The sequence below is a fragment of the Tribolium castaneum genome, chromosome 7 (assembly GCF_031307605.1).
Source record: "Tribolium castaneum strain GA2 chromosome 7, icTriCast1.1, whole genome shotgun sequence".
Taxonomy (NCBI): domain Eukaryota; kingdom Metazoa; phylum Arthropoda; class Insecta; order Coleoptera; family Tenebrionidae; genus Tribolium; species Tribolium castaneum.
Genome location: NC_087400.1, coordinates 16,601,060 through 16,629,056, shown reverse-complemented (window position 1 = coordinate 16,629,056; position 27,997 = coordinate 16,601,060). Strand labels below are relative to the sequence as shown.

At 33.3% G+C, this 27,997-nt stretch overlaps 1 protein-coding gene and 1 long non-coding RNA gene across 3 annotated transcripts; one reads left to right on the top strand and one right to left on the bottom strand.

Moving 5' to 3' along the window:
- The first annotated feature begins 5,982 nt into the window (after positions 1 to 5,982).
- Positions 5,983 to 8,021, top strand: LOC135266655 (uncharacterized). Of its 2 annotated transcripts, none has more exons than XR_010334776.1 (6): positions 5,983 to 6,852; positions 6,963 to 7,044; positions 7,094 to 7,333; positions 7,381 to 7,514; positions 7,570 to 7,767; positions 7,819 to 8,021. It is a non-coding gene; the product is annotated as an uncharacterized LOC135266655 (long non-coding RNA). The 2 variants fall into 2 exon arrangements; XR_010334775.1 differs by having other exon boundaries at positions 7,813 to 8,021.
- A 14,111-nt stretch (positions 8,022 to 22,132) lies between these two features.
- On the bottom strand, positions 22,133 to 27,517 carry LOC100141879 (uncharacterized). The gene is made up of 2 exons (XM_008193006.3): positions 23,118 to 27,517; positions 22,133 to 23,052 (listed from the first exon to the last, which is right to left on the bottom strand). Exon 2 carries the CDS (start codon positions 23,050 to 23,052, stop codon positions 22,147 to 22,149), a length of 906 nt encoding a protein of 301 aa, XP_008191228.1. The 5' UTR covers positions 23,118 to 27,517; the 3' UTR covers positions 22,133 to 22,146.
- Positions 27,518 to 27,997: the final 480 nt, after the last annotated feature.

Below are 27,997 nucleotides of genomic sequence, written 5' to 3'. Positions count from 1 at the left end.
ATATATATATATATATATATATATATATATATCTTTGTCTACAGATTCTCAGGAAACAGTGGGTGAGCAAAGTAAGTCTTTTTTAAGAAAAAAATTGAGTTTGTTTTGTTACATTTTGTGTTTTAGAAACTCCTCCGTTAGATACTACTGAAGAGGTGGAGGACGAACCACTTCAGTTTGTAAACTGAACCTATTTAGATGCTTGATATAGAAAAATATAAGTGTAGTTGTGAGTTCTTATTGTTATTATTTATTATTTGAATGATTTGTGTATTGCTTGTTTTTTTATGGGAAATCATGTTTTTGGGCTTACAATCATAAACCTGAAGTACTTGTAGTTTTAGTAATCTTTAAAAGTTTTTATGCATGCTAGTGGCAGTAACTATCCACTTCTGTTTCTTAAATTTCTGTACAATTATATAGAAACATAAAGACATTAACCTTGATGTTTTGGTTTTGGTACTTTTGCTCTTTAGCTTCTACATGTCTAATTTTTATAAATAAAGGTTTCTTTGAATTGCTTTTCTATGTTCTTATGCTTGTAGCAGTTCGATCAGTGTGGTGTAAAGTGTCTATTAAATATTCCAAAACTATAAAAACGCCAATGTCGCATTTTTATCAATCTTATTTTTATTACCATCATAGAGTCATGATAATTATTAACAAATTAACATTTTACAGGCGATATTATTGAGCCGCCGGTCGAACCATCTTGCGCTGACAGCCCACAATTGGAAACGACCGAGTTTGTTTTACGACGTATGTAAATTTTAGCCATCATTTGCATGTCGTTTTTTCAAAGTACAATGTGTTTTTAAATGATTCTCATCTAGTTAACTTTGAAATTGGTTTACATGTAAAAAAACATTGTGCCGCTCTGCTCAATTTAATTCCCTGTCAATAAATGTCAAAACTCATTTGTGAAATTCACCAATTGTCAATTAATTTTAAAAATTTCGTTAAATTGTAACTAAATTTTTACACTGTACAAGAAACCACTTTTATTGTCGTAGCTTATTTCCGAATTAGAGCCGAATGGTAATATTCGGTGTCTAAATGCCTGTCATTAATTCTATTAAGCGGCATTTCTGATTTTACATGGCTTCACAGACAACTAGATGAGAATCATTTAAAAACAGATAGTGGTATTCGTTATTGATAATATCATGGAACCACAAAATAATTTGGAAAATTTTACAGGTGATAATATTGAGCCACAACCTGGGCCATCGTGGGCTGACCCAACGAATAGTATTGAGCCACAACCTGGGCCATCGGGAGTTTCTCTACAAAGTATGTAAATAGTAGACATAACAAGCGTCAAAAATGCATGATATCGTAGTGTCTTGGCTAAGCCAACGTATTATCCATTTTTTTATTAAACAATTATTGTCAGCGCCAAAATCGAGTATAAAAGTAGTTCTTCTTTACCGCAAAACTTTTTCTTGATTTTATTTTATTTAATTAATATTTTATTAATACATGTTTTGTAATGTCCCTGATATTTGACAAATCTTGATGCTGCAAAAATAAATAATTTGCGAAACCAGTTGGGCTCAAATATGTTTTATACTTGGTGAAGATCCCCTCCTTTAAAACATAATCTTTATCTCTTCTTTATTTGCGCTATTTCAACTTACTCTTCCATACTCTAAGACTATATTTTGGCTAATCGGATACGAACGAGATAAGAGCCGCTTAAGTAGACGATCAAAATTATTTTTTGTATTATTCTTAATATTGTATTAGGTGTATTACATAATTAATTTATAATGTTTTTTACAGATGTAGTATTTGAAAAACGGCAGGGGCCGAAAAGTACAAGAAAATCAGAACGTAAGTTAGACTTAAAATACAGCGATTGATTTTAATTATTTTTTTACAGCTTTAATACAACGCGCTGGCTTATCTTCGGGGACGGTGCTCAATGAACGCGAGAAGAAGTTATTAAAATTTGCGAAAATTTTAAACTCCAGAATAAGACGCTTGGGAAAAAATTTGCAAAGCACAAAGGCTGCTCATAAGTTGTACAAAGAGGAAAATGTAAGGCATGTAATTGAAAATTTAACTCCTGTTCAGCAAAGATTTATTTTAAGTCAATTGAGAAATGTAGGGCGCGCACCTCAGGGCAGAAATTTTACCTTCGAGGAGAAGGCGGATGCCGTTGCTTTTTACAAAAGCAGTCTTCGGGGGTACAAATTTCTGTCCTCAATTTGGGCGCTCCCTTCAGTACGTACACTGCAGGCAACTCTCAACAAAGTTCCTATCAGGTCCGGCATTTCCAAACATACATTTAAAATCCTCAGCAAGCAAAAGTGGAAAGATGAGAGGGACCGAATTTGTACTCTCATCTTTGATGAGATACAAATTCAACCTCATCTCGACTACTTGCCTGAGAAGGATAAAGTCGTAGGGTTTGAAGATGACGGGACTACGAGGACTAGAGCGGTGGCTGACCATGTTGCTGTCTTTATGATTCGTGGAGTTTACAAACGCTGGAAGCAACCTGTAGCTTTTGCCTTTTGTAAATCTGCGATGAAAGCTAGCAGCATAGTTGGTTTCTTCAAACAAATTATTATTGAAGCTACTGAAGCCGGGTTGTATGTTATTGCCTCTGTATGTGATATGGGGAGCAATAACATTAAGACAATTGCAGATCTAATAGACAGCTCCAAACAAGTTCGATCTTCGGAAGATGAGGTGGTATTAAACAATGTAATCAGGGTTCCACTTCCTGATGGAAAATATCAGGAAGTGATTCCATTGTTTGATCCGCCTCATCTTTGAAGGCACTTAGGAACCGTTTATTAGAACGTAATTGCCGGTTTAGCTGCCATGTAGAGGGGAAGCATGTAACTGGGGTTGCTAAGTTGGAATATATCGAAAGGTTGGTGAAGATAGACCTGGAGAAAGACAGGGTTTTCCGGCTGTTACCGCAACTTTCTCTTTACCATGTGATGAAAAATCGCATTCCAAAGATGAAAGTTTCGGTAGCAGCAAAGGTCTTAAGCCAAAAAGTAGCTTCAATAATGTATGAGTTTGCTAGTTCTGGAAACGAGAGGTTGCCACCTGATGCATGTGACACTGCCTACTTTCTGTTGAAAGTAGACGAAATTTTTGACAGTGTTAATGGTGGGTTTAAAGGAAAGTCTGCAAAGAAACCACTGCGTAGAATAGTAGGGCCAAATAGTCCTCATTATAGAGTGTGACTTGAAGGTAAACAAATGTTTGGCAGTATGGAATTCCTCCCTAAAAATGCAGCGGACCGCCACCAGGCGCGTCCAAAGTGTTTAAAGGGATGGCAGCAAACTCTCGAAGGGTTTTGCTTGATACGAGAAACTCTCCAGAAGCTTGGTTATGAGTTTTTTCCAGCAAGGGCTTTTAACCAGGATCCGCTGGAGAATTTCTTTGGTCAGGTGAGACAGTACGGTGTTCGCTACACGAATCCCACCTGCAAGGCATTTGTTCCTTATTACAAATCTCTATTAATTAGGAATTTTTCGTCCTACCATTCTCGTGGCTCTAATTGTGAGGGAGACGATGAGTTTCTGCTGGCCACAATTAGAGATTTTCTTTCACCGACTGAGCCTTTAAATTCAGTGGAGTCACTGCAACAACAGTGTCGCAGGGATCAGTGGCACCCACCATCAGTTCCAGATGATGAAACTGACGATTTGATTGATACATATGCTGTAGGTTACATTGCCGGATTTCTTATTCGGAACATCCCTTCTGAGGTGTCTGAATGTGAAATCTGTCAAATGAATTTACAGCATAGTGGCGATCCAGATCCGCTTCATCATCAACTGGTGCAGACGTTAGAATATGAGCATGATAAACAAAAATTGATGTATGTGAACGTTAACATGATTAAAGTTCTACTCCGCACTTATAATCATCTTAAGGTTCTCGTACCTAATGTTGTTTATCATGAACAAATTCGAGCGCGGGTAATTAGCCATCTAAGGCAGATATTGGATTTTGATTTTGAAACTTGCCCTCACTCAGAATTAATGAAAGTCCAGCTTTTTGAAAAATTTGTTAAATTATTTATTTTCACTTATTTCAAAAAACTAGACCGGATTTTATCTGGTGCTATGGGTGAGAAAATCAATAATCAAGATCCACTGCAAAAGGAAATGTATACATTATATAAACGATATAGAAATAAATTCGTTTTTCTTAAATTTGAAAATCACTGTTTTCTACATTTTACAAAATGCTATGTCTTACTTTTCTTTTTTGTATTGCAATTATGAGCAGTCCTAATACAAATTTATTAAAATTAGTATTTTTTTCCTTGCTGTCTTATTCAAAGAGTTTATTATTTCTTCTCGCCTAGTTGCACTGTCCTGTTTGCGCATTTATGCCTTTTTATATCATGTGTTTAGATTTTAATACTTGTTTCGTATTCTTTTGCAAGCATATTTTTGATATTATAAAAAGCATATGTATCTGTTACATTGTTATGTAAACTAATGTGCTTTTTAAGTATAGGTGTTGTCTCAAATTTCTATGAAAATTTTCTTTATTATTTTTTTGTACGAAACTATGCGATCATTTTAATTTATAATTAGAGTAGACGGTTTTGTGTCTTTGTTATTAAAAAACTAGTGCAAACTGAGGGAACAAATGTATTTGAATTGAAAATGACCGTTCAAAATATTATTATTTGACTCTTTAGTTTGATTAATTGTCACAATCGGCTTTTTCATCCAAGTTAAAAAACTGATAAAGCCTAATGTAATTATAAATACAAATGATCACATGGTATTTAACAAAATTTCAAAAATTTTAAATGCACTGTTGTCATTCTGTTTAAAAATTTGGAATAGAATTTATAAGCATGGTTATCAAAATTTAGTTAACGTTGCTTTCGTTGTTTCGATTCTCCTATTATTTTATAATAAATTTATATTCTATGATTTTGGTGTTATTAAATATTGTTAAATGTTTTTGTGCTCTTGCAATTGTTGTAGATTCAAATGTTTGGCCACATTGCAATAGTACAAAAACATTAACATCCACAATCCTTAAAACAGTGAAAAAAATCAGACATATTTGAATTTCCCGCTATTGTCAACGTTTGAATTTCCCGCTATTATCAAGTTCGTTTGCTACTTGCTAGGTAACGCTTTCGATAAAAACGAGGGGTAGACAGAGAGATTCGCTTCTCCCTCTCTCTTATTCTATGTCTGTTACCTTTATGTGCTGGTTTAATAAACTGTTAATTTTTCGTCTTTTTTTGTTGCAACAACCACCCACATCCATATTACCGTGCACCCATTGATAAGTGCTTTTCAATATTGAATACTTTTCAATATTGAATATTAGACCGGTATGAAGTTGATTCAAACAGGTTCACCACCTATGAAAAATTACACAAAAGTTTGAGGTTAAATCAAACATTTTTCACATGTTTGTACCACGTAAGGTGCAGTGTATGTGCACTTGTGCCTTGTGCAGGAGTTTTTCAGTGTTCTGCTCGATGTTCTATGTTCTTCTTCGCTTCAAGTAAGTTTTAATCAGGTTTATTTTGATATAACGGAGTTAAGTCTTATTGCAGAATGAGTGTGGCAACGACTAATAAAAAACGCACCACAAAAAACAGTTGGTAATTTTTTACTTTAACTACTTCTGGATTTTCAAGCTGAAACTTACGCCAAACGATTCCTCTGAGTGCCCTGATGACCGTACACTATGAATTTTCTTGTGCAAATTGAAAATAACATTACAAAAATAATTTTTATTTTCACTCATTTCACTTGAATCGCCATTTTTGTTGATTTTAAGGGATACAACGTTCGCCACCAGGGTGTGCATGCGTTGCGTGTGCTTATTTCTGATTGGTTGTTATTGTTTAGCTTCAACAGGTAAGAATCGCACCTGCGTGTTTGTTATGATTATAACACCTTCGGGTATTCCCAGAATGAATTTAAATGACGTATTATACCTTTTTCATTAAAAAGTAGGTGTATTTTTTCACATTTTGCAATTTGAATTTATGTCTCTGTGCTCTGATTGGCTGATTGACGGAAGTGGGGATGCATTCCCGCATTTCCCTTCATGCAATTTACCAACAACACCACTCCATTACTATTTTACTTACTAGTGGTGAACAAGGTATTTTTTTGTGAGTGCTACGTTCTTGAGGTTAATTTACCAATCGTGGTGTATATTTCCTTTTAGTTAGCTGGGGCGCAGCCCCAGCCTCCTGCCACGAACTGTACGGCACCCTAGCTCCATAAAAAACACTATTCCACGTGTCGAGTTCCACGTTTTCGAGTTTAATTGGTCGTGGGGTATGTTTCCTTTTAGTTAACTGGGGCGAAGCCCCAGCCACGCGCAACATAGTTCCATAAAAACCACTATTCCACGTTTCGAGTTCCACGGTTTCGAGTTTAATTGTTCGTGGGGTATGTTTATTTTTAGTTTGCTGGGGCGAAGCCCCAGCCTGTACCCTACGACCTGTACGCGCTGTAGCTCCATAAAAATCACTATTCCACGTTTCGAGTTCAACATTTTCGAGTTTAATCGTCCGTGGGGTATGTTTATTTTTAGGTCGCTGGGGCGAAGCCCCAGCCTGTGGGCTATCATCTGTAGGCGCCATTTACAGAATGGAAATGCTCCATAAGAAAAAAGGCTCGAGAAAATAAATCATTAAATGATGAATGAAAAAATGAAAAAAATGAAAATGAAAAACGATTGTTAAAGTTAACTGGAAACGAGGCTGTGGAGGGGTTAACAGGCGTTGAAGAAATTGGAATTGGATTTGCCGATGCAAGAAATGAAGAAATAAATGAAGTAAGGGATGACGGAACATATGAAGTAAGGGATGAAGAAACAAATGAAGTAAGGGTTATTTTCTAAAAAAAAATAAGAACTAAACTGACGTAATGCAAAGTAATTTTTTCCTTGTTGTTTTAAGCTATAACTACAAATAATGAATAAATATGTTTTAGGAAGAAATTCTTATCAGTATAGAAAATGAGGATAATGATGTTCAAGGTCACACAAGAAGGCCTACAGCTAGAATTAAGAAGCGTAAGTAAGCACTTTGTATTAAATGAAAATTTTATAGAAACCTCTATAGGCACTAGAAAAACATCTAGTGATGCGTTACTGAAGTCCTATATACAAGCCACAAAAAGCCAATTTGAAGGGCTTGAAAAAATAAGTGATGCATTAGAAGACATTGCTAGAGCAATTAATCGGTTCTGTGACATCACAGAATCTAAAAAATAATAATTTTTATTTGTGTGTTCATTTATTCTCAAGAATTATAATTTGAGTTATTTAATTACTATTTCTTACTATTCTTGGATATTTTGAGGCAAATTATACAGTGAAATTTTTATTTTATTTTAAGTGTTTTTTTAGGTTGTGTTACACATGAGCAGTTTGAACTATATTTAACTTTTTTACAAAAGAAAGAAAAAATTTTTTTTACATTATGTGAAAATTTAAATAAAATAACTAATGCTGGAAGAAAAACTGTGCAACAGTGGCGTAAAGTGAGTATTATTGTATGTGATATTTTTATTTAATGTTAAGTTTCTTATTAATTAGACATTTGATAACTGGGTTAGATATGTTAAACGAAAAGTCAGAAAGATATTTGTCTACCGATATATCACTGGTGGTGGTGGCGCTTTGTACGTTGTGCTGACGAATTTGGAAGAAAGACTACGTCATGTGCTGGGAAATGTAAATGTAAATGGTTTTAAAAATGTAATCGAGTTGGGTTTATGTGAAAGGAAAACAAAAGTATGTATTAGAACTATTGCAACTAAGATTGATACATTTTTTTAGCTAAAGAAAAAGATATCTACTGAAATTGGGTACAAATGCAAACAACGGAACCGCCATAAGTATCGTCTTACAAAAAAACAAAAAGAAGCTGAAAAAATGTATTTAAACTATTCCAAATGTTTAACAAATGCTACTTTTAAAATTCTTAACGCCGTCAAACATGTGAACCAATCTCTTCAACGTTTAATAAATATATATTCTTAAAAATATTGATTTATTATTCTTTCCCTTATTCTCTGTCATTGAAGACATTGAAGGCATTGAAGAAATGATTGGGTATATTATTAACATTATCGTCCTCTATAATATCATTATGATGAAAGTCGTCTTTAACTATGACGTCATTGTGTTCAGTGCAAACATTATGCAAAATGGCACATGCATTAATTATTTTCGCCGCCCTTTCTGGCGAATAGTGCAATGCTCTTTCCCCAAAACAACATCGAAATCGGGATTTAAGAACACATTTAACCTTTCGATAACATTACGAATGCTTTTATGTGCAGAATTGTAATGTCTTTCATGTTCATTTAAATTTCTTCCAATTTTTGGAGTCATTAACCATGGCTCTAAGGGATATCCAGAGTCTCCTATGAGCCATGAACTCTGCAATTCATTATTTTCATATGTAATTTGTAGATGATGTTTTATTTGGCTTGTAGCCCATATAGCAGAATCATGAACCGAGCCGGGGTAACGGGCATTAACTCCAAGGATTTTCAGATCTGCTGCAACTATAATTTGAACGTTTATGCTATGAAATCCTTTGCGGTTCAAATATAAGATTCCGGGATTTTCAGCATCAATTTTTGGTGGATGTATTCTGATGTTGGTGCAATCAATAGCACCTATTATGCCAGGAAATCCATTTGGAACATTAATAAATTTTTGTTTCTGATGATTCCTTTCTGCCTCGGTTGTTGGAAATTTTATTATGTGCGCAAAATAGTTGTTTAAAATATTGGTCACAGCGGTAATACAGTTGCTGACTGCGGATTGGCTCATCGGAAAATTTAAATCTTGAGAAACAGATTTTTGATAACTTCCTTGTGCGTAAAAATGAAGAGCACACAGAACAATCAAATAATCAGGTAAAGCAATTTGTTGTCGCACTCTAACAGGTAGGTGAGGGCTAATTTCCTGTATTAGCTGATAAGCTGTTTCTTTTTCTAAGCGATAAATTGATTTAAAAATACCAGCGGGGAGAGATAACGGATCTGATGCATCTCTTAAAGTTCTTCTTTTTAACCTGTATTGTTATCTGCAATTTTTGAAAACATTTATGTAACAAAAAAGAATTATTTTCAACGAACCTTTCTTCCTCGTCTTGAAGAGCATGTATTAAAAGTATGAACTGCACATCCATTTTTACAAAATTATAAAAAGTCATAAAATGACTGATAAACAATTAATCAATACCAATTAAGGGTAATCTCAAAGACCCTGAATGTTTTTCAATATCTGCTATTGAATATTGCATTGAATGTTGTCACAGTAATACCAGAAATTGATTCTGTACCAATATCTAAAAAATTTCAAGATCTTGATTCAATAATAGATAACCAATAGTGTACGCTAATAGGAAGACAATTTGTTATTGCTTATTTTCAGATTATTGAAACAATAACCAATTTTCAATGATCACCGTAATAAGCCTGATTGTGTGCATGATCTGCTGACTTACGAGTTGATTACATATGCAGTTCTGGTAATCACATACCAAAAGATAGCGTGCATGTTTGTGTGACGCTTGTTTCACATATGATCTCTCGTTTCGAGTTGTTTTGAAGGGCAGTGCATTCGGAATGATTCAGAAGCACGAACAGTTAATCATTTGTTAACTGGTATATTTGAAAAACAAATATTAAAATGAATATTCTTTTTCGTAATCCTGGAATAGATGTCGAGTGATAAATCCATAGATAACGACTACCTTGGATTGAATAATCACTCCAGTGATGTTAACAATTTAGTAGAGTACGAAGATGAAATGGAATTCGAAGAGTATGAAACTGGAACTAATACTTTGCAGTCTGAAGGTAAAGTTGAAAGTTGGTTTCATTATGATTAGAAATAGAAATTAAGAGTTTAGAGTATTAACAGGTCAGAGTGTTTAGAATTTAGATGGTAGGCCTAAACTTAAAGAGGTTAGAAAAATCCAGTTATCATTAGATTTTAATTGTAGAAAAATCTGAAGAGATGGACAAACAGCAACGGATAAATGTTTAAGAAGACAAATTCGTCCAGCTTGTAACAGACCATCATTAGATGTTAAAGAGGATTTAATTAGACGAAGCGAAAGTGTCGCAGAAAAATTGTCTTCAGCATTAAATCCTTTATCAAATATTGTAACAGGCGCCAGCCAAATGCTATAAAAAAATTGTGAAATTTTTTTATAGCATTTTATAGATAGTACAGCAAAAAGAAGTGTTGAAGATGATAAAGATGAAATAGAAAGTGATGTAACAAAAATTAAGAAAGCTTCACTGAAAATGGTTAAGAGCTTTTAGAAAAAAGCATGCAAGTGATCAAAAATACCATTGAATCTGGTATTAACAACAGTAAAATAAGTATTAGAAGAGAAATCAAGCTTTCTCAAAAGACCAACTTTAATCTGTGGTTGGACTATTTAAGATCAGAGCTGCAAAGCAACGATCTTTTAAACGTTATTGACAGTGACTTGAAGAGTGTTAAGAGTAACTCAGAACAAACTGTTTTGAAACGGAACGCGCTAGTTCGTGATATCATAATTAATCACCTAGACGAGGATTGTCACAAGCGCATTTTAAATGAGAAAGAACCTAAAGAGATCTTAAAAAAATTAAGAATGTTTAAGAAAGGAGAAACAAATGTGACCCATACATCGGTCACGGCAAGACTCTACCAAATAAAAATTGGAAAAAAAGAAAAAGTGGTCGACTTTTGCGAAAGATTCAACTCAATTGTGAGCGAGTACGAATCAAGTGAAGATGCGGTACCCCTTACGGAACAGGGAAAACGATCCTCGTTCTTCCAAGCTGTTTCGCCAGCTGTGCCTGAGTTGCGAAACGCTGACCTAATTAGAAGGCAAAGAAATGAACTTAGAAGAAATAAAATCATATTTCACTCACTTAGAAGCTGAGAAAAAGAGGGAAATTAAAGAAAAAATAAAGATACAAAAGGTATCGACTAGCAAATCTCTTAAAAGGTGCTACAGGTCCAATGAACTAAGCAGCCGAATGTCCAATGGCGGGACGGGCAAGTGGTTTTGTTATTAGTGCCAAGGAGTTCGCAGCCATAAAGGATCAGACTGTCATCTTGTTAAAGAGGTTAAGAAGGGTAACTTTAGAGGAAAATTCAAGAAAGGAAACAGAAATGGAGTAGAACGGAAAAATCATTCGAAGGTAGATGATAGTGGCAAGTTAACCAAAGCAAATCCTAAAAGTAGAGGCAGAGGTAGATTTGGAGAAGTGAATTGAGTTTTCAACAAAAAACTTTGATAAAAAGACCATTGAATTCATTGATGATTCTGGAGCTACTGACCAATTCAAGCTGAATTTAAAGCGACTTTTAATGTTGTAAAAACGATTCACTAAAGACAGAATGAACTAGCTGATATTACAATAGACGGCAGAGGCAGTTTGACGTTGTACACAAATTCCTCTGATAAAACCATAATAAGATTGATCGATGTGGTAGCAGCTTCAGTATATCAGAAAATCTCTTGTCTCTGAGACGATTTGCGGATGCCGGGTTTGGTATTTATTTAGATGATAAAGTGTTAAGAGTATTTGACAAAAATCAAATGTAACAATTTTAGAGCGTAAATCCAGAAATACTGAGTCTTTTGGCAACACTGGATGTAAATTTTAAAGAATACCAATGGAGTACGCTTCCAGTTAACAACAATTTAACAATCTTATGGGGTTGTACGTCAAATAATTGTTAAGAGAAATCAAATTCGGTTGCAGTGTTGCAAATAACGAGCAAAAATACTTCCAAATGTGTTGCCAAAAGGCTCAGTTTTTCTGAATCAGTCTGTATTTAAGTAGTAATTTTCCAATTTGCCAAAATCTGTTGGTGGCGGTGCTACGACACTGGTCCTTGCTGCGCTGTGCCGCTTCGCACACTGTGTAGTTCTAAGGTATTCCATTTCGTGATTTGTTGGTTGGCTTTGGTTATTTTATTTATTTGGTTATTTGGTTTCGAGCCCGGTTTTGTCTTGAACATTTTGAGTATGAGTTTTTTGTAGTTTGCAGTATCTTCTTGATAGTGCGTGAATCCTGATGAACATCAGTAGCGATAGCGATCTCAGTGATAATACTGATAATGATGGTGTTAAAATTAAAACACCTCCGAAGAAAAAAACTAAAATGTTTTGCAGAAAATAATATAGTTGTTAATACAGCTTGGAGTGGGAAAAAGTTATTTATGGTTACAACAAGGTGAAACAAATACAAAAGCACGATGCACATTATGTAACTGTAACTTTTCTATTAAAAACGGAGGTATTAATCAAGTAAGTTTTTTGTTTTTGTTGAATTTCATTTCAAAAATTAACATTTTAAAGGTTAAGACGTATACAAACGGTCGTAGTCATTAAGAAAATTTCAAGGCGTACTCTACCCATCAAATGATAAAACCATTTTGTAAGAATAACACCTCATTATTACCACTGAAACAAGATGATATAGAAGTGGCAACAGTTTACCATAATGTTAGACATAATTTGTCCTATAATAGTTTGACTGTGGCATAAAATTAACCAAAGAACTATAGAAAACACAGGAATTTTCTAAAAAATTAAGTTTAGGTCGAACTAAGGCTGAATGCATTGTATTAAATGTTTTGGGACCAAAAGCAATTGAACTAGTTCTGAATGATTTGTTAAATAATGAAAGATTTTTCGGGGTTCAAACAGATGCATCCAACATAAAGAACAGAAAGTACTTCCCTATTGCAGTTCAATTTTTTAACAGTGGGGTGGGTATTAGTTTAACTAGGTATTAGTAGGTAGGTATTAGTTAACAAACTAATAGACTTTAAAGAAAATCCAGACGAAAGCGCAATAGGTATGTGCAAAAGTATTGAAGAGACCTTTAAAGAATTAAATTTAACATTCGATAATGTTTCCTGCTTAAGCGCCGATAATTGTAATGCGAGTTTTGGAAAAAACTGGTCTCTTTTCACTCTGATGAAAAAAATTACAATATTTTTAAAGCAAATTGTCATGCACATATCATTCACAACAAAGTGAAGCATGTTATTGAAAATTTCGATTATGATGTTGAAAATTTGCTTTAACCCTTGATTCGCCAAAATTAACTAAATGAACAGACAACTTTATTTTGTAATTCATACAGCTCTCAAATATTTAAAAAAATGGTGTAATTTGGAAGAAAGTTCTAACAATTGGTTGTACTGTGTGTCCAAGTTATCATTATCAAATTCAAAACCACAATATGATGACTTTTTTAACATAATCAATTTAATTCCTAAACAAGTTCAAATCAAACTAAAACTCGACCTCGACAATCTTTTTGACGAATTGTCAAAATTTGAAGCAATAAACAAGAAATGTAACGATACAGATTATATTCAGCTATTGGATTCTGACAAATGGGTTTTTATTTTGTCAAAAACCAAGGATGTTCCGAATATTGAAAAATTAGTTTCATATGTATAATGAATAATAAATGGTCGGATGTGAAAAATAAATGTAGCGTGAACATAATTAAAGCAGAATTACTAATATCCCTTAACTTTGCCAAAGACTGTAAAGACTTTTATAACTACATATTATGTGAAGAAGATTTACTCAGAGCAGCTCACAGCGATAAAAAATATCATTTTAAAACACAGAAGTGACCTACTTGAAGATTTTTGAAGATTTCGAATTTCGAGTTTCCGGACAAACATCGCTGGACTCCTAATTCTACATATTGAAGATTGGAGTAATTCCGCACAACATCGCCGGAGGTCGCAATCTCAATTCCCGGAACATAAGACTCAGAGGACAAAAATCGCCGGATTCTTTCGTTTCTTGGACCCAATGAAGAATTGCACAAAATTGTGAGTAATACTCGTTTCCTTAACCAATTGCATGTCGGATTCCCTAATTCCAAGTCCACCAGACTCAAGCTCAGACTCAGAAATAAACGAACTCGAAAATGTAATTAGAAATTTAATAATTGACGAATTTAATATAAATACACAAACTCATAGAGAAAGAATGGCTCAACAATTTCAATCAGAATATTTAAAAATAATTCCACAATTCAACGGGGAACCATCAGAACTTGCTGATTTTGTCGCAGCATGTGATCTTCTAATAAACATATTTTCAGACCCAAATCAAGAAGCTTTCATAAACAAATTCATATTAACCTCAATAAAAATAAAATTAATCGGAAAGGCAAAACTAGTAACTAGCTCTCGTGAAATAAATACTTGGGACGCATTAAAGGTAGTATTACAACAAAATTTTGCTGATCAGAGAGACGAAAATTCACTGTTAAGAGACTTAATGCTATTAAAACAAGAAAACTAAACTCCGCAACAATTCTGCCATCGTTGTCAAGATATAAAAAGTTTATTATTGTCTAATTTAGCAGTAACCGAGTTGAACGAAGCTGTCAGAGCTGTGAAACGTGAAATGTTCGACAAGTTAACATTAAAAGCATTTTAAACGGACTAAAAGAGCCACTTGGTTCAATTATAAGATCGCGAAATACACAAACTTTAGAACAAGCCCTTTCCAAAATTCTCGACGAAGAAAATATTCTTTATGTGAAAAATCGAACAAATTATTTAATTCAAAACAAAACTAGAGAATACAGAGAAAACAATACCTCGACTCATTTTATTAATAAAATAGAATTTTTATTTTCAATCGCGCAATCAGAATTTTCGAGGCCAACAAAATATAAGACCGAGATTTAACATGAATAATTACAACCAAAATCAAAGAAGAACTTACCAAAATAATCCACAAAATTATTCTCAGAATTATTCAAGAAATTTTTCACAAAATTTTCCAAGGCAAAGTTACCAAAATCAATACCAAAACCAGTTCCACAATCAACAAAGAAATTTCCAAAATAATCCCCAAAATAATTTTCAAAATGTTCAAAATCAACAACCGCGCAACACACAAAACGTTTTCCAACCAAACCCAAATCGTAAATTTCCAAAACCAGTTCCAATGGAAACTTCCACAATCAGTCGAAACAATCAAATGAGACAACAACCACAAAGACAACCCTCTCAACAAAGACCAAATTTTACTTTTGAAGAATTATATTATCAAGATGCAGAAAACCCTGAAAATCAAATAAATGAAAACACTGAAGAATTTGACGACATAAACAATTTTGCTGAAACAAACAATTTTCCCGAAACAGAAAATGAAAATACATACATAATTCTACCCGAATTTAACGCAAAGATGATGATAGATACAGGCTCCGCAAAAACACTTTTAAGTCCAAAAATCGCACAAAACTTCTTAATAGTCCCAGATCCTTTTTAAATACATTCAGTTCATGGAACAACACGTCATAAAGCAAGTGCAACAATTCCCCTTTCAAAAATTTTCGAAAGACCAGATTTAAATCACAAACATTACCTTGCCGATTTTAACCCAAAATATAATGGATTAATAGGCATAGATTTGATCAGAAAATTAAATGCATCCCTCGATTTCGGAAAGAAACTTTTTGTAACAGATAAAGTAAAAATACCAATATATTTTGAATCAGATGAAATAAAAAAGAAAAAACCAATTTTTAAAGTCACTTTACCCCCAAAATCAGAACAGATAATAAACATCCCTGTTGATAAAAATATAAATGAAGGAATTTTATCATACAACAAATTTGATGTAGTCGAAATACCGTCATCATTCGTAACTGTAAAAAATCAAATCGCAACAACCACAATAATTAACCCCACAGAAAAAGAATTATGTTTTATGTTATTCGAACCATTAAAAATTGATGCGATAAACACTTTTGATATAAACCCAGAACCAACAATAACCCCAATCGACTCAAATATTGACCAATAATTAAAGGAAAATTTAAAAAATATCAGAATATCACATTTAAATTCAGAAGAACAAAGACAAATCAAAAATTTATGCTTTGAATACACAGATATATTTTATTGCGAAAACTTAAATTTGACTTTTAACAATCAAATTAAACATTACATCCGAACCAAAGACAACAACCCAATATTTACAAAAATTTATCGATACCCAGAAATTCACAAAGAAGAAGTGAGAAAACAAATAAATTCAATGCTAACTCAAGGTATAATTAGACCATCAACATCACCTTGGTCCAGTCCAATTTGGATTGTCGAGAAAAAATTAGATGCATCAGGAAAAAAGAAATGGAGATTAGTTGTAGACTATCGAAAATTAAGCGAAAAAACTGTTAATGACAAGTACCCTTTGCCAAACATAACTGACATTTTAGATAAGCTTGAAAAAAGTATATATTTCACAACCCTCGATTTAGCATCCGGTTTCCACCAAGTTCAAATGAACCCCGATGATATAGAAAAAACTGCCTTCAGCACAGAAAATGGTCATTATGAATACCTAAGAATGCCTTTCGGTTTGAAGAACGCGCCCGCAACATTTCAAAGAGTTATGGATAACATTTTAAGAGGAATTCAAAATGAAAAATGTCTTGTTTATTTAGACGACATAATAATATTTTCAACATCACTCGAGGAACATATTGTCCAACTAAAAGAAGTTTTTGAAAGATTACGAAATGCAAATTTTAAAATACAGTTAGATAAAAGTGAATTTTTACGAAAAGAGGTCGCATATTTAGGACATATTATCACCCGAAGGAGTTAAACTGAACCCCGAAAAAATCAAAGCTGTAATTAAGTACCCAATACCAAAAACACAAAAAGAAATTAAATCATTTTTAGGATTACTTGGATATTACCGAAAATTTATTTCAAATTTTGCTCTTTTGACAAAACCCTTAACCAAATGTTGCAAAAACCAAAAAGAATTCCAAAATTGAACATAACGAACAATTCATTACAAGTTTCGAAACATGCAAACAAATTTTAATAAACCATAAAATTTTGCAATATCCAGATTTTACACAACCTTTCATTTTAACAACAGACGCTTCAAACGTAGCCCTTGGTGCTGTATTATCTCAAGGAAAATTAGGAGAAGATAAACCAATTGCATATGCCTCCAGAACATTGAATGAAACCGAACAAAAATATTCGACAATTGAAAAAGAGCTTTTAGCAATCGTTTGGGCAACAAAATATTTTAGACCCTATCTTTACGGAAGAAAATTTACAATTTATACCGATCAGCGCCCACTTCAATGGCTTTTCTCATTAAAAGAACCAAATTCAAAACTAGTCAGATGGAGGTTAAAATTAGAAGAATACGACTAAGATATTGTTTATAAAAAAGGCAAATATAACACAAACGCTGACGCATTATCTCGCATTCAAATTTATCCAATCGAAATTGACGCAAAATCAACAGCATTACAACCCGATGATGAACTTGAACAATTACTCAATGAAATAATTTAATCTGAAAACAGAGAATTAAGAACTCCCGAATTTTTACCAACTCAAAATTTAAATTCCCCAATTAGAGCGCAAACACCTGAAAATTTATTAACAGAATTCGAAACTGTAAGATCAAACTCAAGCCATAATTCACAAATATCAGGTCCTAGCGGTACTCTAAGACAAATTTCAACATCTACCTCAACTTCAAAAACATCTCGACGTGAAAACTTACCAAAAACCAAAACAATTAACATTTGTGAGGACGCAATCGATCGAAAAGAACGACAAATTTTTATAACAACAGTTTTCCAAAACCCTCAAAAACCAAAAGCTACAAAAAAAAACGGAATGACAATAATCAAAGCCCAAATTTCACAAGAAAATAATAATGAAGAGATAAAAAATTTATTAATAGAATCTTGCGAACCCAAAAAACATTATTATTGCTTTATTGATAATGAAAGAATGTATAAAGATTCTTGCAGAACATTTTCGAAAACATTCAATGACGATGCCCCAATATTAAAACGATGTACAAAAAGAATTACCCTTGTCACAAAGACGAACAGCAAGACCTAATCAAAAATCACCATAAAGGAAAAACAAACCATCGCGGAATAAGAGAAACATATACTAGACTTTAAAGACTATATTATTGGTCAAAATTAACTCTAGACGTATCAGATTTTATCAATAAATGCGAAATTTGTAAAAAGCCAAAGTACGAAAGACAACCCTCCACAAATTGCATTAAAAGTAACACCAAAAATTGACCGTCCTTTCCAACAACTTAACATTGATTTATTCACAATCGAAGGAAAAACATTTTTGACAATAATTGACACTTTTACAAAATTAGCTCAAGCCAACCCAATTCAAAGTAAAAACTTGATTAACATAGTAATCATGATAATGACATGGAGCCATTATGAAATCTTCTTAAAATGAAGTTTAACACACACAGTTCCAAATAGAAATGGCACTTTTTCCCCACTCGCATACCTTACATCAATTTCAATATTTTCAAATTCTCTTTTTAACATAGGCACGTAATGTGGTTGAGAAAAAGTCACTGTGTGATGAGTACCATAAACGTACCGCTTATTATCAATAACCACTACGCGAATTACTTTAGCAAAAATATCGCCAATCAGTTGAGGTTCAATTATATCACTATAAACAAAAAGTTGTGAAGGAATGCCCAACATGGTGTTTGACGGATATGATGATTGTTTATTTAACATATTTGCATCAGGCTCAAAACCTAATTGCATATTCAATTTTGGAGAAAATGATAAAGATTTTAACTCCTTACTACTGCAAGATACAGAAATTTATTTGACGCAGCGTTTAAAGTAAATTGTACATTATCCTTTATTAAAATATTCGTTGAATTAAGAACCGTCACAATATGCAATTGAGTCGTAATTTCCAGCTTCTATTTTAGTGTTATAATTAACAATCAGTTTATTCGTAAAAACAATTTTCCCTATTATAATATCGTTTATAAATTCCTTTGGATTGTCGTATCCACGTCTACGTGTTTGATCTTGCAACCATCCAGATACTCGCTCGTTATGTACAAAATCGTCAATTACCAATATCCCTTGACTGATAATGTTTGCCAAATCATATTCATAAACACAATAAATTATATTATCGCCATCGTTAACTGTTAAAAATGTACAAGAATATTGTATTTCAGAAAGTCCCACACTCCATTTACCATCTAGATGAATTGTTTTCGGCAATTGCGTGCAAAAATGAGTTGTCGTATTTTCAGGAAAATAATTCTTTGAACTGTTTGACATCAACGTTAAATAAAAGTCACTGTAGTTATTCATATTGCTGTTAAATAATTGCACGGAATCTACGTGTTAAACTTTGGAGGATAATTTTTTCACTGAACGAAAACTTCACACTTTCCTTTTTAATAGCGTTTCTTTATAACTCTCTCGATTTGAAAATTATTTGATGCATCATACGTTACACGTTGTAATTCTGGTTCGTAAAATACACCTTCAATGGGTTCATTCATAAATCGCTTATCTTGTACACTATAGAATCTCTCATTATAACATCAGTTATTTTAAAAATTTCTTCACTCCAATTGTTCATATAGCCTTTTTCAAATACATGCTTATATTTAGTTATTCTTACAAAATCACCAATTTTGTACAAGTGTTTACGTTTGGTCTTTTTCTCTCTTCTTTTCAATCTTCCATTCATTATGTTGTCGTAAACAATTAAAATATTATCTGGGTTGACATCAACTGGTGCCATTTTAATCGTTGTATGATAGGAGTTATTATAGGATTTTACAAAATCACTTAGAATATTTATATATTTTAAAGTGTTGAAATGAGTAAAGTATTTATACATTTTAGATTTTAAGGTTTTATTAAATCTTTCTACAACAGTTGCTTTTACATCGGGATTATTTGTTACGTAATAATTTATATCATATTGTTTAAATACATTTTGAACACTTTTAGCTAAAAATTCTTTTCCCTTATCCGTTTGGAGATTAACAGGCACACGTTCTTCGAAAATTTCTTTAAAAGCTTGTGCGACTTCTTTACCAGATTTCGTATGTAAAGGCTTTACCCATGCAAACTTTGAAAAAACATCAATCACTGTTAATAGACAATTTACATCTTGATTATGTTTAGCTAAATTTCGCATGTCAGTCAAGTCCGCTTGAAACAGATCATCAATATTGGTTACATGATAACGATTTCTGGTAAATCGGTGACGAACTTGTTTATGTAATGTGTAAGAGTCTTCACTTTCCAACCATTTTTGAATGTCGTTCTTTGATAAATCCGTAAATTTAGATAATTTATTTATACCAGAAAAACTAATTGGGTCAGCAGGTGTAGAATATCGCTTTTGTAAAGCATTCATTTTTTCTTCAAGCGCTAATCACTATGAGGAGTATACGGGGACCAATTCAGTCTTGTTCGTCGTCGTCGTTTCACTCTAGACTGTACTTCTTCTTTGCTATCAGGTGTAGGGATTGATGTATTTATTTTCGCCTTTTCTTCTTCTTGAATTTTTGTACTTTTTTCATTTATGTACTTCAATCGTTTCGAGTTAACCACAAGTGCACGAGGAACATTTATTTTATATAAAATTTCAGCAAAATTTTGCCATCCGGCGTGTTCATCTGATGATTTACTACTCTTTATTAAATCAGTAATCAAATCAATTATATTTGAACCATGGATCATGTCATCGTTATAAATAACATTACCCTTTTCTTTCCATGTAACACCATTGTTTATTAAAATATTTAGTAAAGCTTGAGCTTTAGATTGTAAGGCCTTTGGAAGAGCTGCCAAAATGCTTTGATTAAAATTATAGGCACTTTGTTCAGGTTGATTTTCAGCTTCATGTTCAATCAACGGAATTGCAATAGGTTCACGTCCAAAATTTATAATTTTTAATTATTTTTGTAGCGTCTGATTGTACAGTGTCCATTTATCGTTGTCATTAATATTTTTTAAATCCAATATTTTTAGCATTTCAGAGTCTAGCTGATTTATAACATTAGGTTGACTTTGACTATTATTATGTAACCGTTCAAGAACGGACGGTTCAACTAACACCATTTTTTTGCGTGTTCCATGATTAACGTTTACTGAATATATGGCCCAGAACTCCCGATATTATTGGAGCCAATAATAGTGGTAAGAAGGCACCGCCCTTTTGCACGAGTAGTTGTTTCTTTTTATGAATAGGTGTTTTACGGTTAACAAGGGCACGTAATGTATTTTTATGTTTCTTCAACTTATTTTTCTGTGCTTGACTTAGAGGAACTTTTCCCAATAATGTATTATGAGCACACTCACATATACAATGCACTAGATTTTTGTCTGCAGAATTTAAAATTGATTTGCGATATTCAGGCTTAGCTTTATGCAAAATTTTCAGAAGTTCTGCATTTCTTTCCAACATTCGCGACATCTCACACAATACTGATAATCACATTAGTTGTTTCTCAATTTATAGTTTTTCTTAGGAATGTATACGTAAGAAGGTCCTTCATCAGGTAAAATATTTGAACGTATGCGATAATCTCCAGGTGTATTTTGTTTCAAATCAAAGAGTACATAACCATGAGCTCTCGAAGTAGCGTCTTGGTAGGCTTCTTGAATGAATTTTGTATTTTCTGGATAAATTTGCCTTGCTAGAAACTTAATTTGTGCTCTGTCTCGTGGATTTTTAAAATACACAATATAATTTGCATTTAATGATATATCCCGTCGACCTTTTCCCTGATGAAATAAATTTTGTGTAATGTAAAACACGCTAAAATTCCGATGATGACTGCCTTTAGTAAAAATATCAACAACACGACCATTCGCCTCTCTCATCAAATCATCGATAATTATCAATGTTGGGTGTTCAGAATCAAAATCGCTCATGTCAGGAATACCTTGATGATACTCAATTTGCAAATTTTCCGCTTCAACATTACTTTCATATAGGGGTTGCCATTCATCGTAAAACCAAACAATACGGTGAAACTTTACATCACACATTAAACTCATGTGTTTCAAAAATCGCGTTATAAAGAATGATTTACCACAAGCTGTAGGACCAACCACAATTGCTGTAAACGGTGCTTTGAAGCGTAAGTCCATTGCAATTAATCGTGTTATACCGTTTAATACTAACACAAGAATAATAATACTGTATATTTATTGCACTATTTATAAAGGGTAAAAAGGAAAGGAAAGTTTTTTTTGTTTAAACATGTATTTTCTATTATTGGTAATTTTACAAACAGTTATAGTCATTGTGGTGTCTATAATAAGCAACTCTAGCATTTACGTCCGTTTTAACATTAACAGGCATTTTTAATATTATTTCATACAATACACCATTATCATCGTACCTATCTTTAATTACATCAAAAAGTGTTTCATTAAAATTAGATGGATTCTTCGACAACATTTCTAAATCAACATTATTTATAAAACCACTGTAACAGGGATAACTTTTGTACTGAATCTTTCGTCCTTGTAAAACATTTAATAAGTGATCACCCATTTTTGTCAAAACTCTAATGGTCTCCACTGATAAGAATAAACTTTTATACACGGACGGTAACGTCGGTAAAAATTGTACAGAATTGTGTTTACATTTAATAGCCACGTAATCACTTAATACGGCAAAAATTTGACCCTCCAGCACTGATTCGGACCCGCACTCCAACACTTTACGCATGTCTTGCACAAATTCGGTAAAAGTATCCATCGAAAAAATTGCTGCTGATGTTAGCTCCGGGTTATGAATCTTCAGCACTGGACGATAATCTTCGAGTGGTTTAACCCCAATTGATACAAACTTACTGCCGGACCTTGTTATCGGGTACACAGTCTCGTGGATCAGACGATGTTTTTCATTAGCTATCATTCGCTCCAGTTTTTCCCTTTCATCTTTTTCCACTTTATCAACCAGCTGAATCAACGATTGCTCCAACGATGAATCAGACCATTCGTCAGGGGTTATTACATCTTGGGGCGTGTAACTATGAGTTGGAGAACTAACAAGTGCCCTAGTTTCCACTGCAGTAGAAGTTGATGGAAGTGATACCGACACTTTTTCGATGACTTCCTGCGGTTTCAGACGCTTAGGAGCCGATTTTTTTAATGGAGTTAGAGAGATACGTTTTCCAGTCATCTATGACAAATTAATTATGTATAATTATTGTATGTATACAAACAATATAATGTTTAATAACTAACCTTGAATTTTAACCAGGAGATCTTCTTCGGAAAAAACACACTTGAACAGTACAACACTGAGTATTTCTCTTGAATTTTTCAAGCCTTTAATAGGAAACTTAAAGTACAGCTGAAACCATATTGCAACGATGTAAAAGTACAGCGCCACTTAAAATTCCACGAACAAGATATATTGTTATGATGACAGCTGCATAATGAGACCCTTTTGTGAAACCATATACCGCAATGTAAAAAGTACAGCGCACATATCTTATCAATCTTATTTTTTATGCGACAGGTGGTTCATGAGCCCCTCACAAATGTGCCGCCTTTACTACTCAGCTAATACAAGATTCTCTTTAATCATCAAAATCATAACCCAAAAACTTTTATAAGGTGTGATGTGGCTCACTTCATAAAAAATCCTGTAAATTCAAAAGGGGCAGAGAGCAAAAGGACTAGATACTTTTATGTTAGAAGTTTAAGTAAAAATTTTACTTTGTTCTATTTATTCGATTGAAGATGTTAGAAATATTTCGCTGACTTTTTTTATTGTTGCACGGAGTGAAACTGAAGGAGAAGAAAATGGTGCAGTAATTACTTGCGAAATCAAAAAAGAATAGCTAAAACAACTGATAGCAGACGGAAGCGAATCAACTACGCAAAAAGGAATTTTGCATTTGAACAGAGACAATGCAAAAACAAATAATTCGACGGAAGACAATAGTGAAGGACATTATCAAGAATCATCTGATTCCTTATTTAAATATGGGGCAAAAAATTTCGGAAGATTCAAATTACATTTATCGTTTGAGGGAAATCGGGTCAACATGCAGTATTTCCCGGAAATCATACCAGAATTGTTAATAATTTATACAGGTGTGTCCGTTTTTTGAGCTCCACCATGGAGATTTCGGTTATTACAAGAGATGCGAGGTCGGTTAAATTAGGGCATTTTTATGTTGAAAAATTATTGAAAGAAAATTTGATATATCAATGGTGAACAAGGTATTTTTTTGTGAATGCTACGTTTTCGAGGTTAATTTAACAATCGAGGTGTATATTTCCTTTTAGTTACGGCTACAAACTGTGCGGCGCCCTAGCTCCCCCCATAAAAAACACTATTCCACATGTCGAGTTCCACGTTTTCGAGTTTAATTGGTCGTGGGGTATGTTTCCTTCTAGTTAACTGGGGCGAAGCCTCAGCCACGCGCAACATAGTTTCATAAAAACCAGTATTCCACGTTTCGAGTTCCACGTTTTCGAGTTTAATTGTTCGTGGGATATGTTTATTTTATTTATAAACATTTATAAAATTAATTTATTTTATGAAGGGGCAAACAATTGAAAAAACATTTCAGAAATAATCATCACTCATTAAGAATCAATTTTGTCGGTCTATTTCAGAATCACCCTGTATTTTGCTTATTTAATCCTTATTTAAACCGAACTTTCAAAAACACGTGTTTATTGAACTGTCCCTGGCAACATCAATAACCCAAGAAACGTGAAGATAAATGGCAACTTTTCAATGATTTTTTATTATAATGACAATCAATTCCATGACAACGAAGGGTATTCTGATCTCACATTATATTATTTCCAATTTTTGTAATATTAATATCAGTATTTATAATCCCAAAGTGTACCAATAAAAAAACGATAGAGTATTCGTGGATAATTAGTCTTTAAAACACACGCGATTTTTCGAGCACGACACTATATTACCTATAACAATCACGTAATCCTCTAAAGTGGTGGCCATATTATCATTGGTTTCAAGCACAATGCACAATTGATTTTTGGAAAAGCTGCTACGGCTGCCATCGTAAAATTTTTAAGTGCTAAAAATTACACCTTCTGCAGGAAAAAATCCCTTAATTTGCAGAAACGAGGCGAGCGAGCGAAGAAAAAATGCCGAACCATTTTAAAATAGCAGCTATCCTGCTATTTTTATAGTTATTTATGTAACTAGTCCGCAAAATACAGTTTTAGCGGACGAATAGGATTAGGGACGAGACGACAAAGGAGCCGAGCCCTTAACAGATGAGTCCGCAAAAACTATTTGCGGAAGTGTTGCATATAAACTTTTTTGGTACTAACTCTCTAAAACAACAAAGTTGTAAAATTCTTTTTCTACTCCCATAGTAGTAAGTAGGCAAGAACGCAATCGTTTGTTGACTAGTAACCATGACATTATGAGACATGCACGTAATGAAGAAAAAACTAGCACGTAATAATATTACATATCAATTATTGCGACAAAGCATCAATCAAGTAGTTTAGACAAATTAATTTGGCATTCATCAATTATCAATGGGGGATTATTCATTGTTCATTATAATTGTAATTATTAATATCGATACTCTCGTGGTCCATTTAAATAAATAGCTATCACTGGCACAGATGTTGATTCCCGAACCCTGTGCATACCTTACATTACACTTGCATAGCGGAATTTAAATATATATTTTATTTTACCTTTTATTTGTGTCACAAATCATCGTTTCTTATTTCTGTTCCTATTTTTTTTGTACACGGTAATCCTTTTCTCTGTGGTTGAGGTAAATTCATGTTATCTCTCTATTATTTTATTGTTATTATTATTAAAAACAATACAAAATAAATTTTGTGATATGGAAGGTGAAAATTTACAGAATGTTAACATAAACGATGAATTTAAATATTTGAATGAGAAGATTTTATACAAAAAGAGCAAATGTTATTCCCATTTTATTAAACTTCTGGAATTTATTATGCTTCATAATAAAATGTATAATAAAGAAGCAGATCTAAAAAAGAACTTGAAACTAATCAATTGTCCTCAGAAACACCACTCAAAGTTGCAAAACTAGAATTCTACAATAATGAATTAGTGAAAAACGAAGAGTATTATAAAAGAAACACCATACCTTTTATTGTGAGTTTTTACACTAACCTGTTGTCGTACGGAAAATCTGCGGTTTGGGGATTTTGACGGTTTATACGAAATTCCAGGAAAGACCAACAGATCTTGGTTGAGTAATTTTTAGTTGATGTATTGGATCAACCTCTTGGTATTCGGTAATTCGTTGAGGTTCGAAATGTCGATTTTGCTGATGATAAATTCTATAAAGAATGGTGACCGCCATTTTAGTAAAGTCAGCCAACCGAAGCTTAATAAAACTGACGGAATACGAGGAGCGGAGGTTAGTCGGAGTTGGTCGGTAATTAGAATAATTGGCGGTCCGTCGGGAAAAGTGGTATTAGTCACCAAATAGTGCAAAATGAGATATCTCCACAAGTGCCACTTGTAATAAGTTTTCCGCCATTGGGAACAGTGATATAAGTCGAGGCTGTTTCTATTATAATATTCTCTCATTGTGTTTTTCGGTACATGTTCGTTTTTACAACCGACTTTAGTGTTAAGAGATCTAAGTGAACATACACCGTTGATATGGGACAAGTCTTCCTTGGAAAAATTCGGTTCAACGGTGTAAGTCTACTTAATTCTCTTTTCGCATTATTTTATGAAGATATATTTAGTGTAGAACGAACTGAATGTACTTATATCGCTTTACACAAAAAGAACCCTTTTACAATGATGAAAAAATTTATACTAATTGACTTGTCCCTCTTTTCCCAAAACAATCTCTGCTTTTTCACCATCATCAAGTGCACTCTTATATCCTTGTTCACAAAATGTGAATGATTCTAACCTCAAAATATCTTCCTGTCAAGTGGCGAAGTGACGCGCAAAAAGTGTGCTTCATTATACCGGGTTCGTCAAGTTTTACACTTAGGCACTTTTCACCTCTTTGTAATTTATCTAACATTCTAAAAAAATCGTATGTGATTTTATTGTATAGAAGAACGATTTGACCAATTTTTAAAATGATTACTTGTGTGGCGTGTTTTTTCACTTTCGCTTAGTTAACTATAGTCTAATGTCAACGATTTTTGGTCCATAGGTGTATTTTGAGGTAGTGCATCGAAGTGCCTAATTCAATTTTTGAGAAAATCTGTCGTTGATTTTTAATTTTTGTTTTGATATTGGGGCAGCTTTTTTCCCATGAATTTTGGTAAAATTGTAAATCACTTCCACAAAAGGTCTCCATCAGGGTACAGTATCAAGCGTTTTGGTACCCACATGAACTATAACTATTCGCGTGCCATTATATTTTCAAACCGCACTAGATTGATAATAGAAAATGCTATAATATAAGCGACCATTCCTGCGAAGAAGGTAAGACATTCACAATAGTAACCAATAACTATTAGGTTATTGCTTGTTTCATGGGCAGAATAATAATTTAGATAAAAACTGATATGATGTAAGTAGATATGCTGTGCCGGTTCAAATTCACTTCGTCTGCGCATGCGCCATTTCAGGGATTCCCCCGACGCAAAATATGGGAATCCCCTGATGTTGTAGCTATTTTAGATCATGATGTCATGGCTATTTTTGGATCATGACGTCAGGATAAGAACTGCGCATGCGTCACTTTGGGGAATCCCACATTGAAAATTATGTGAATCCCCTGATGTTGTAGCTATTTTGTAGATCATGATGTCATGGCTATTTTTGGATCATGAAGTCAGGATAAGAACTGCGCATGCGACACTTTGGGGAATCCCACATTAAAAATTATGTGAATCCCCTGATGTTGTAGTTATTTTTAGATCATGATGTCATGGCTATTTTTGGATCATGACGTCAGGATAAGAATCTCCAGAGAAATCTCACATTGAAAATTATGGGAATCCCTGCGGTCATTGCTATTTTTGGAACATGACATCATGACTAAGTTTAGATTATGATGTCATAGTTATTATTGAATCGATAAGTCATTGCTATTTTTAGATTGTGACTCATTAAGTGAAACCCTGACGCCTCAGTCCCCTTAGATCTCATAATGATG

Excerpts from the sequence above, each read along its gene's own strand:
- LOC100141879 (XM_008193006.3), bottom strand. The coding sequence starts at position 23,052 with ATGACTGGAAAACGTATCTCTCTAACTCCATTAAAAAAATCGGCTCCT.